The sequence below is a fragment of the Hippopotamus amphibius genome, chromosome 8 (genome assembly GCF_030028045.1).
Source record: "Hippopotamus amphibius kiboko isolate mHipAmp2 chromosome 8, mHipAmp2.hap2, whole genome shotgun sequence".
NCBI classification, from domain to species: Eukaryota; Metazoa; Chordata; class Mammalia; order Artiodactyla; family Hippopotamidae; genus Hippopotamus; species Hippopotamus amphibius.
Window position 1 is genome coordinate 4,681,148 of NC_080193.1, and position 12,218 is coordinate 4,693,365.

The 12,218-nt window shown below is 47.8% G+C and overlaps 1 protein-coding gene across 1 annotated transcript; it reads right to left on the bottom strand.

Moving 5' to 3' along the window:
- Positions 1-9,981: 9,981 nt before the first annotated feature.
- Positions 9,982-11,969, bottom strand: LOC130859010 (cytochrome b-c1 complex subunit 9). The gene is made up of 2 exons (XM_057746216.1): positions 11,769-11,969; positions 9,982-10,247 (listed from the first exon to the last, which is right to left on the bottom strand). Exons 1-2 carry the CDS (start codon positions 11,916-11,918, stop codon positions 10,203-10,205), a joined length of 195 nt encoding a protein of 64 aa, XP_057602199.1. The 5' UTR covers positions 11,919-11,969; the 3' UTR covers positions 9,982-10,202.
- Between the last annotated feature and the right edge of the window lie 249 nt (positions 11,970-12,218).

Genomic DNA, 12,218 nt, shown 5'->3' on the forward strand with positions numbered 1-12,218 from the left:
TACACACAGGCACCCACCCTGTCTCCCATCTCGTGGTCTGATCTACGTAGCGTTCTTTTCACATGCACGTTCCCAGGCCTCTCATGTCTACGCTTTTTATTGTTAATTTGCTCATAAAGGTGGCCAGGGGTGGTGAAAAAAGCACTGGATGAAGGGTCAAGAGACTGGGGCCCAGGCCCTAAACTTCAGTAAGCTGTGTGACCTTAGGTCAGTTCCTCGGACTCTCTGAGCCTTGATTTCTTCTTATGTGAAACAGGGATGATCATTCTCAAGCCCTCTTGCCTCATGGGGAGGAACTGTGAGGGTCAGATGAGATCACAACCTGGGGACACTCTAGAGCAGTAAACCTTGTTCAGTCGGGAGAGAAGAAAACTGTGGTGGGCAGCCCTGGCCACTCTGCATTTGGAGCCGTTTCCTCCTCTGCTCTCTTTTAACCACACTGCCAGAAACCTTTTTGCACAAAGCATCTGTTATTTCCGTGGGGCACATTTCTTTCTTTCTTTCTTTCTTTTTTTGGCCATGCCACACAATCTCAGTTCTGTGACCAGGGATAGAACCCATGCCCCCTGCAATGGAAGCATGGAGTCCTAACCACTGGACCATCAGGGAATTCCCCAGAGCACATTTCTCAACATGGAATTCTGGGGTTCCAGAGCCATGAACAGTTTAAGAGCTGCCTCTATCTGTATTTTTGCTGACAGTTCCCATCAGAAGGACAAAACCAGGGGATGGCTTTTACCTCCGAGGGCAAGTTGTATCATGAAACAGCCCTCCCCCCGGGGCCCCTGCCTCTAGGGAGCCTGGGAACCATCGAGCTGAGACCCCTTTGGATGGGAGTTTGATTAGAGAAGGTGAGGCTGCTGCCCGTTGCGGTGACCGGCTCACCAGGTCCACGTGACGATGGGCAAAGCCCCGCCCCCAGGCCCAGTGGGCCTCTGTCACAGGAGAGGAGCCACAGGTGAGGACCAGCTTGGTGACCTGTTAAAGGGGAGGCACGTGGCTCGTCACATCTGGAAAACCAGACTGCCCCGCGCAGGAGGGGGCCGCACAGAAAGGTTTCGGTTCCTCCCCCAGAGTCGTAACTCAGAGTGACATGCGATGGCCAGGCCAGAACTTTTCCTTGGGGATCAGGGGCCTCTGAATGGCCAGTGGCCTAGTTCACTTTTGCCATTCAGAGCAGCAGCCAGGCCCTGGGGTCAGAACCCAGCTGGCCTCTGTCGCTCTCTGGCTGTGTGACTCTAAGCAAGGTGGCCTCTTTGAGCCACAGTTGTCTGTAAATTGGAGATGTTGGCAGGATGGCTGGGATAAGGCGTGTGCAGTCCTGGCCTGCTGGGAGGTGGCCAGTGAATTGGCAGGGCCCTGCTCACGGGGACCCAGGTGAGGGGTAGCAGGTGCCTCCCACCAATGCTCCAGCCAGCTTTCTGGGCACCCTACGCCTCACCCCCTCAGCACAGCTGCCCTGACTCCTCCAGGGCAGTCTTCCTAGAAGCCTCTGGGCTCAGGGCAGCCTGGACACACAGGAGCCAGAGAGAAGACAACACAAGCCAGCCTGGTAAGTGTGCTAGGTGCCCTGGGAGCCCAGAGGAGGTGCGCTGCTCACCCTTGCGGGACTGCTAACTACCTCACTGACTCCTGGAAACAAAGCCAGGTGATAGGTGTGATTCTAAGCCTCATTTAGCAGGTTAGCCGCTTGAATGTGGCTAAATTAGGATTCAAACCCAGGTTTGCCAGCCTCCAAAGTCCATATTTTCAGCCTCTTTGTTTTCCTACCTCCCTATCTATAGCTTGGCATTTGAACCAGAAGCCACAATACTCCACATGTGGTTGGCTCAGCATGAAAAAGAGGACCTATCACCTCCTTCGTTCTAAACACCATACTTCTGTTGATACACCTCTCTAATCCTGTCAATCCATTGACAGAGGGGCAGGGGAAAGGAGAGGAGAGGAGGAAGCCAGGCAGGACATATTTTCCAAATCTCCACTCGGCCATAATCTCCCCTGTCTGCCAGCAGAAGGAAAAGATACCCAGTGGAGGGCACGGTTTGAAGGACGGGTTTCATTAGGAAAGCTTAGTGAACCAAGGAGATGAGGCACCTCATGGAATTGCAGCCCCAGGGCAGGAAGTGGCTTCTCTGTTGGAGGCTTGTACAGGAAGGAGGCAGAAGGCTACTTAGACATCAGGAAGGAAGGTAGATGGATGGAAGCAGAGAGGACTCTGTTACACAGTGAAAGGTGTGGGGAAGTGATAAGGTCGGCCTGAGGATGACACGCGGCCGCTGGGTTTACAACAGTGTTAGAGACACGGAAAACAAGATTGTCAGGGACACAGAGGGGAACACAAGAAAGCAGTCCAGCCTCAGAGGGATGGAGCGGAGGACAGGAACATGGTTTTAAAGCAGCTAGCACCACGGTGGTGTCGGGGAGGGGTCACTTAGATGAATCATTTGTAGAGTCATCCCTAAAGCACTCAACCTGCATTTTGTGGGCTGAATATGCTAATTAGGCGCTGGTCCCTGGAGACTGTGCAGGGCGCCCCCGTTAACTGACTCGCTGAAGTAATGTAACAAAACAACCCCAGACAGGCCTGTGCTAAGCACAGCACAAGCCTATTTCATGTGTCTTCCCAGACACCCTGTCAGGTATTATTATAATTATCCCATTTTCTGCATGAGGAAACTGAGGCTCACAGAGGAGAAGCAACCCGCCCAAGGTCACGTGGCTGGAGAGGGGCTGAGCTGGAGTTCAAACCCTGACATGTTCTGTTTCCATAATCCCTGTGTTTTTGCTGTTGTTGTTTTGGTGGTGGTGGTGGTGGTGGTGGTGGTTGAGCTGCGCGGCTTGTGGGATCTTGGTTCCCCGACCAGATCTGCGCCCTCGGCAGTAAAGGTGCCGAGTCCTAACCATTGGGCAGCCAGGGCATCCCCACGACCCATGTTTAAGCACAAGATGAGAGAGCAAAGGGACCCACCTCAAGGCCCTATTTGGAAGGTGTATGAAGTGAGGTTTGAGGTAGCCTGGATCTTAAATGTCAGGCTAAGGAATTTGAACTTGATCTTATAGGTAGAGGGGAACTACTGAACGCGTTTGAGGAGGGGAGTTGACCTGGCAGCCTTCTGAGCGTTCACTGGAGAGGAAGGGTCCAGAGCAGTTGAGGCAGGCTCTGTGCAGGAATCCTGAAGGGAGGATAAGGCGGGAGAAGCAGGAAGGCAGTCAGCACCCTCGGACTCACAGACCGTCAACGCAGCGGCTCCCAGCCGACACTCTCTGCATTCCATCATTGCCTTGTCCTTGATGCCGACTGGAGTCTGCCCTTGGCTTTCAGTCTCTGCATAAATCCAAGTATATCAGGCCAAGGCCCCGATGAAAAGAGAAATGATTTTTACACAGTGTGGCGTCGTGGATGTGAGCTCTGGAGCTGACTGGCCGGTATTTGAACCTGTGCTCCACTCTCACTAGCTGTGTTACCCTAGGCAAGACTTTAACCTCTCTGAGCCCCATTTTCCATCTGTAAAATGGGGAGGAGAGCAGTACCCACCTTGGACTGAGGATCCAGTGGTACAGGGCGTGTTAAGAGCATGGGGCCCAGGCCTGGTCCTGGGTGAATGCCTGGAAAAGGCAGCTGTGTGTGTGTGTGTGTGTGTGTGTGTGTGTGTGTGTATCTTCCACGTGGGCCACTGCCTCCCCCTAGTACAGAGTGTTCATCCTTTGCTAACACTCAAGAAGCTGCCATTACCACCATCCTGCCTGAGAAATTTGTATTCCCTGCAGCTTTGCACATCGCTCAGACATTTTAAATTCATTGATTTCTGTCTCTTCCTCAGAAGACTTCAAACCCATCTGTGGGACCGTCCGTGTTCCTTGTTGTCGCCAGGGCTGGCCAAATTATGGGATGAAATCTATTTCTTTTTAATAACTTAACATTGCTCCCCACCACCCCAACCTTCTTACAAAAGTGGTAACAAGCTTGCTGTGGGTCACACAAATAAGCAAAGAGAGAAAAACCACCAGATATAATCGCTCTCAGGATTTTAGTTCTCATCCTTCTAGCATTATTTTAGAAAAAGGAATATAAACATTGGTTTTCTACAACAGTGAGATCATTCAACACATGCTGTTCTCACCACCTTTTCAGTTAATAAGACATTGTGAACAGTTTTCCATTGCTCGTCTGCCTCCTGAGGTAAAACATGTCTAGTGATCTTTATCGTGCACATCGGATCTTGCAGAGCGGCAAGGAGTGGCTGCAGGTATAGACGGGCGGAGGTCTCCATTGAGACAGTGTTTATATCTGACTTCTTCTGCTGGCCCTATTTCCTCCCCCTTCTTTGTCGACCTGAAGGATATTGACCCTGAGGGCACTCCTTAATAAACCTCCTGCACGCTAACTTCAAGCCCAGAGTCTGCTTCCCAGGGAACCCAGCCTGTGAAAGATAGCATTGCTGTGTCTACCAGGGACTAGACTAGAATGTTCTGAGGGCTGGGCCTTCTTTCTTTCTTTGAGCTGCCAGGACAAATTGGACTCCACCCAGAGCTGAAAAGTTTTGAACCTTGGCAGACAGCCCTGGAGTGCCAGAAGTTTCCAGGGTAGCCCCTGGCTGGGTTAATTAAGCAGACAGCTGGGTGAGGATTTACTGTACAGTAATCTTTAGTCCCCTTGACACCCCTCCAAGATGACAACACCTCCAGAAATAATAGGAATCATAGCTGTTGTGAATATCACGGTGTGTATGTTATAGATGAGGAAACTGGCTCAGAGAGGGTAAGTAACTTGGCTGAGTTTACACAGCCAGTGAGTGGTGGGGCTTGAATTCTAACCCAGGACTATCTATTCTAAAATTGGTGCTCTTTACACTTCACTAGAGCTATTCAATAGGAAAAAATAATACTATGACCTTTTGCATTGTTGTTATTGTTCAAATTAAATGACACGTGAACTGCTGAACACTTGGTACAATGCCTGGATCATAGTAAATGGTTGATAAATGTAAATCATTAATCAGAACCCAACCCCAACCCCAAGGGCTTCTTTTTTTTTTTTTTTTTGGCCACACTGAGGCATGCGGGATCTTAGTCCCTGACCAGGGATCAAACCCACGTCCCCTGAATTCAAAGCTCAGAGTCTTAACCACTGGATCACGAAGGAAGTCCCCCTTTCTTCTTAGAATGAAGTCCAAACTCTTTTAGTGTGGCCTACAAGACCACACAGTATCTGACCCTCTCTATTACTCCCTCCCTTCCTTCAGGTCAGTGAGTAAACCAAACTGACACCTACCTCAGGGCCTTTGCACTTGCCATTCTCTCCTGGAATGCTCTTACTCTGGGCCTTTACCTGACTGAGATTTCTATTCAAATGGCAGCTCAAACATCGTCTCCATGAAGAAGACTTCCCTGACCATCTAACGTTGCTCTTCAAACCCAAGTCACTCCCTACATGTTACCCAGTTTTATTTCCTTTATAGCCCTTAACGTGAGCTGAAATTCTTATTTACTTTCTTGTTTACTGTCTGTCTCACACACTAGAATGCTTAAGCTCCAAGAGGGTAAGGGTCTTTCTGGTTCTCCACTATTTGCCCAAGGTCTAGGACAGTGCCAGGAAGAATAGGCACTCAACAGAGATATATTGGTGGAATTAATGAATGAATGAATGAATGAATGGTTCCTACCATGTGTAGAGATGTTTCTGAATGTAAGAGAGAAACTACAGGAATAGGACATCAGCATAAAACTTTTTGTCCAGAGAGCAGTCCTATTTGCTCAGAGCGATACCAGATGCTAACTTCCGAAGACAATTTCAGAGACCCTCTGGAACTTGCTTTATGCGGTACCTAAGCAATTAGCTTTTCCCAAACCTGTGCGAGGGGAGCAGGTGTGGCGTCTTTAGGGCTTTCTAACTGTGAAGACAGCTCTTGTCTCCAGAACATGCCTCCAGCTGAGCTTGGGACAGAGGTGAACTTTTTTCCAGTAATAAACAGTTTCTCTGTGTCAGTCTGAGGAGGGCGCTAATCCCCACTTCTCCCACCTGCGGGCAGACTCAGGGAGCCCTGGAGAGGTCTAGCTCCCATTTGGCAGTGCCAATCAAGGACAAGTTCGCATCGGGACCTCAGGAAGAGGAGCCCTGGGCCGCCCAGCAGCTGGGTTCCAGGCCTGCAGCCAGGGCTGGGGGCTTACATTTTTCATCTCTATGTGGTCATGCTCTCCTCCCCCTTTTAATTTACTTACACTGCCCCATTGTGAAGAGAATACATGCTTGATGCAGAAAACCTAGAAGTTAGGGGAAACCCAATGGGAAAGAAAATGGCTCAGCCATTTCACCCCTGTGATCAATTTGGTGTGAGCTTTTCCGTTTTTTTTTTTTTTGTTTTTGGTCCACACCGCACAGCTTGAAGGTCTTAGTTCCCCAGTCAGGGATGGAACCCAGGCCCACAGCAGTGAAAGCACCAAATCTTAATCCATGGACCACCAGGGAATTCCCTCCAATTTTTTTTTCTTATATATGTTTACCAAGAAAAAAAAAGGTATTATGCTTTATAGGAATTTGTGACCTGCTTTTTTCCACTTAGCGTTATATTTTTGACTGTTTTATGTGAGCATTCGCCTTAGCCATTTTTTACTGAATTGCTTTCTTTTCTATAAAATATTTTTACTAGAATGTCAATATCTGCTTGTTGCAAGAAAAGGTCAATCACTCATCCACAAAGTGAAAGTTCTTTGAAATCCTAGCCTTCACGTTTGTGTTTTCCGGGAAAATTTAGTGCACATCCCACAGTACTCTGTGTGTACCCTTATCAATGTCCATGTGTTTACATAAGTGGGATCAAACTAAACAACTAAACATACCATTTTGCAGCTTGATTTCATTTTCACTTTATTCTTTTCAACTGTGCGCTGTCACCTCAGTCTTTTTATTGTCTGCGTACATTTCTATGGCATGAATGAATCTACCTTTTATTTAACCGTTCCCCTATTGAGGGGCATTTTTCTTTTTTAATTCCAGACAATGCTCCAGTGACTTTTTGTGTGGGTGCATGTGCACAGGGGATTCTGGAGATTTTTCTTATAGATGTGGAAGATCATGGTCAAAAGGAACAAACATTTAAAATAGATATCGCCAAAATCACGGTTCCGATGCCCTGGGGCCGTGCTTGCTTCTTCACTAAAACACTGGTGTTGCTCATCTTCTGCATCTGTGTTCATCTGATACGCAAAAAAATGGTATTTCGTTTTGTTTCTTTATTAGTGAAACTGGGTGTCTTTTCATGTGTGTGGCCATTTGTATTTCTTGTCTTATTTGCCTATTCCTGGCATTCGCCCTAGCTTCTACTGAGTTAGTCATCTTATGGATTTAGAAGACTGCTTCACATATTAGTGAGGGTGGTACTTTGCCTTGTTTGCTGGATATTTTCTCCCAGTTAAAACTTGGTTTTAAGTGACTGCATAATATTTCACCTCAATAGTAATTCCTATTTTGGATATTTCATTTCCCTCCAACCTCCTCCCCCCATTATAAAAACATCATGATGAACATCTCTTGCGGACATTCACTTTTTTAAAAATTACTTATTTTTGGCTGTGTTGGGTCTTTGTTGCTGTGTACAGACTTTCTCTAGTTGTGGAGTGGGGGCTACTCTTCGTTGCAGCGTGTGGGCTTTTCAGAGTGGTGGCTTCTTTTGTTGTGGAGCACGGGCTCTAGGCGTGCGGGCTTTAATATTTGTGGCTAGCGGGCTCAAGAGCACAGGCTCAGTAGTTGTGGCACACAGGCTTAACTGCTCTGTGGCATGTGGGATCTTCCTGGACCAGGGATTGAACCCGTGTCCCCTACATTGGCAGGCAGATTCTTAACCACTGAGCAACCAGGGAATTCCTTTTTTTTTTTTTTTAGGAAAATTTGCTAGAAGTGGAATTTATTGGGTCAAGGATATGTATATTGAGGAGCTTAACACATACGTACAAAATATCCTCCAGAAAGATGGTACCGCTTCACATACTCTTTTCAGTAGTACACCTGTGTCATTTTTCTGTATCCTTGAAAAGGTTAGGTAGTATCCTTTTTTTTTTAATTAATTAATTTATTTTATTTATTTATTGGCTGTGTTGGGTCTTTGCTGCTGCACACGGGCTTTCTCTAGTTGCTAAGAGCGGGGTCTACTCTTCATTTTGGTGCACAGGCTCCTCATTGTAGTGGCTTCTCTTGTTGTGGAGCACAGGCCCTAGGCATGTGGGCTTCAATGGTTGCGGCACATGGGCTCAGTAGCTGTGGCTCACAGGCTCTAGAGCACAGGCTCAATAGTTGTGGCACACGGGCTTAGTTGCTCCACAGCATGTGGAATCTTCCCAGGGCAGGGCTCGAACGAACCCATGTCCCCTGCATTGGCAGGCGGATTCTTTACCACTGTGCCACCTAGGAAGTCTGGTAGTATCTTTAGCTTGGCCAATATGACAGATGTGTTTGTTTCCTAAGGCTGCCATAACAGAATACCATAAATTGAGTGGCTGAAAACAGAAATCTATTCTCTTCACGTTCTGGAGGATATTCTTTTTAAATCAAGGTCTCAGCAAGGTCATCGTTTTTAGGAAAGAATCCTTCCTTGTCCCTTTCCTTGCTTCTGGTGGTTGCTGGCAATCTCTGGCATTCCTTGGCCTGTGAAAGCTCAACTCCAATCTCTGTCTGTCTTCACGTGGCCTTCTTAAAAGGACACCAGTCATTGGATTTAGGGCCCACCCCAACCCATTACAACCTCATCTTAATTCAACTAATTACATCTGCAAAGACCCTAGTTCCAAATGGGTGGACAGTATTCAACCCCATAAAATAGGTAAAACAGAGTCTATTGTTAATGTTCAGCTCTTATTGAAGAGAAATACACACACACAAAGACACATAGCTCAGCAGCTCAGAAATACTGATGGCAAATAATGGGGCACCTTAACGCAGAATGGCTTAGGAATACACTTGCTGGTTGGACTGAATGTGCCCCACCTGAAGCTGGTGATCAACTAAGCTCGCTCTAACCCTGCTGCCCTGAGCTTGTCACCAGGTGCTCAAGAGTATCGATAGCTGTTCAAGAATACTCCCTGCTTTACTGTTTTTCACCAGCACACTGCCCTGAAACTGTTGGGAAAAGCGTAATGTAAGTGGCAATCTTCAACCTCCAGAGTTATCCTCTATTTGATGATGAAATCATTCTTAAAAGTCTTAGACCTCAATTAAAAAATGAAAAACAAAAAACAAACAAGAAGTCTTAGACAAGCCTCTACTCTGGTTCAGGTCTTGATGTGGCCCCCAGAGCTGTACTACCTTTGGCAGGTCATGATTTCTCTAGGCCTGGACTTCATCTTCAGGAAGATACGCCTCGGGTAGGGCAAACCAGGCAATTCCTAAGGTCTCTCCTACTCCTGCATGGGTTTCCCGACCTGACTCTTCCCCCATCAGTTGCTAGTGGTTGAACTGTCTCTGGCCGAATCTGGCCAGGCCCCAGGAGAAAGATGGTGGGCAGGTGAGTCACTCTTCCCAGGCCAGTTATCTGGGAACTGCTCTACAGAACTAAGAGAACTGCTGTACTCCCGCTCAGCACAGCCCAGTACTCTGCACAGCTGCTCCCCACCATGCTTTTCATGAGCTGTGGCCCAGAGAAGTATACCAGCTTACCCAAAGATACTCGGCACGTTAAAGGCAGAATGGAGACGAAACCCTCAGGCCATGGTTTGTTCCCCAGGTGAATCCACAGTGCTTCCCTATGCCCAAGCCAGTTCGCTGTCCTCTGAGTGACTTAAGAATGGAGTTATGGTTTTAGGAGCCAAAGCGGAAGACAACATCTTCAACTCTAGCTCGTGGTTTGAAAACTAGAATTCTTTGGAAGTTAATGGGAAACCCAAAATAATGGAATCTGCCCTTCAGATGTTTGCACAGGACTTTGAAGTGGTGTCAAATAACTGGTAAGTGAAGATCAGGTAGTTAAAAAGCACCTGATGCAGAAGCAGGACTCAAGGACAATTTACATTTATTTGTTGATGACTCTGATTAAACATTCTTCAAAGATAGCAGAAGTTAAAGAGTCTGTCAGGTGATGCCATCTCCTGCCAACAGCTAAAGGTGGTCCATGGAGAGCAACGTGAGCATCATTTTCAAGCTGAAGCCCTGGTTCTAGGCAAACAGCTGGTGGGTGGACCTGGTCCTTCTGGCCTGGATGGAGGCCTCCGAGGAATTACTCCTTGTTCTCATACTTGTGTTTGATGTGTTTCCATAGCTTCTGCATTTTAAAGACAAGAGCCACAAACTTAGTTTTGCCTCTCACATTTTACGACCCCTCCCACTACCCTGGTCTCTAAAACAAGCCTGAGAGAAACATACCACATGCTGAGTTTGTGGTGGGCAAACTGGAAGCAACATAGGCTTGATATACCTTCCTAACATTTACAGAATGCTCTGATGCTCTCAATCAGTGTGTGAAGCAAGTGGGAAGGCATGGTCTCACCTTACAGGAAACTGAGGTAGAGAGATTGAGGGACCTGCCCCCAAAGCACACAATTTTTAAGGAACAGAGGCTGGAAAATGTCTCATTTCTTCAACTCCCAGGTATTACTCAAGAGGTCCTAAGTGCATGGTCCCCAAAAACTTCACATTGAGCCATTTTTTAATTTCCTCAGATCTATGATCCTTCGGTCAGGAACTAGCTGGATTCTCATTCCTAAAAGCAGTGAAGATGGGTGGGTTATGACAACATCCTGAGGTGCCTTCCCCACACACTGGAAATGGCCAGAGGAACTGCTTGAAGATGAAGAGTAGCAGCATTTTCATAAGGGCAGAAAATTGCCCTGGCCACAGGCAGTATATAAGTGGACAGAGGCTGTCTGGGCTGTAGGGCCAGACAGTTTCAAATTCAAAAGAGTCTGCGGTGGAACAGGGCTTATTTGTCCAAGACCTTCCCCCGTATGAGCCACATTTAAGATATAAAACATGTAGAGCATCCAGCACAGTGCCTGGCACACAGCGAGTCTAAAAGGTGTTATTATCTACCTTATGCTTCCACTTTCTCCTGAGGAATGTAACAAATGCCATTTTTTGAGCAGTACCACTTCTCAGGTACTGGGGCACCTTGCCTGCATCTCATGTAATCCTCACAATAATTCCCTGAGACAGTTACTTTTATTACCATCTCTGTTTCACAGATAAAAGTGAAGCTCAGAGAGGTTACCTTAATGCCACAGTTATTAAGTGATAAGGCCCAGTATTCCCATCTACGGCTCTCTGATTTCATACCCACCCCACTCTTAACCATTATTAATACCACCGCTGCCAACATGGAAAGACTCTGGAACCGAACGGTGCTATCTGAAAAGGCCAGCCACGGTGTCTGAGGAGTTCTCCCTTTCACGACCGCCGCCCGCTCAAATCTGCCCTGGAAACCCTCACACGAGACAGGAGGTCCCGGGTCCAGCCCTGACCTCCTGGTGGTGTGGCCCTAACAAATCCTTTGCTCTCACTAGGTTAGTTTTCGCTTCTGCAAATGGGTAAGTGGGTGTGTGGGGTAGGAGACAACAATACACATAACCCCTGCAAAGTGGGATCTATTAACCCCTGCAAAGTGGGATCTATTAACCCCGTTTAACACTTCAGGATTCACACCGGGCGGATCGGACAGACGGCAGTCTACAGAAGGCGCCCAGGGTTCCCCCCCCTCCTCGTAAAGGTAGACTGAGTCCCGCCCCACCTCCACTCCCACTGTCACCCCTCAGAGGGACCCAAGGTCAGGGATGGCCCAGGCCCTCACCCCCTGGTTGATGTGTTCGTAGATCGCGTCCGCGCCTTGATCGAAGGCGCGCTCGAAGAACAGGGCGCCTACGGCGATGGTGAGGGCGAAGGTAGAGGTCCTGCGGAACAGCAGGGAGTACAACCTTGCAGTCAACGTCGGGGCCGCCATGTTTGTCCGCTGCAGAACCAGCGCCAGCGCGCCTGCCCCACCACTGACCTTTCTCTGCAAAGGTCCTCGACGTGTAACGCTTTATGGGATTTGTAGTTCTTCTGAATCTCAGTGGCGCGGTTTTGCGCTCTGGACGTAACTGATGGCTTGCGCGCGATTAAAGTTTCCTAAAATCCAAATCACGGCAGTCCAGAAAGTTTGGTAAAATGTATTACCGATCTTTCCTCCCAGTTATTTCTTGCTGATTTAATATTTTAAACTACAACACCCAGAAGCCCTCGCGCTTCCTCCACTTCCTCC

Excerpts from the sequence above, each read along its gene's own strand:
- LOC130859010 (XM_057746216.1), bottom strand. The coding sequence starts at position 11,918 with ATGGCGGCCCCGACGTTGACTGCAAGGTTGTACTCCCTGCTGTTCCGC. Across the intron at positions 10,248-11,768 it reads ACGAACACATCAACCAGGGG|AAGCTATGGAAACACATCAA; the intron begins GTGAGGGCCTGG and ends TTTAAAATGCAG.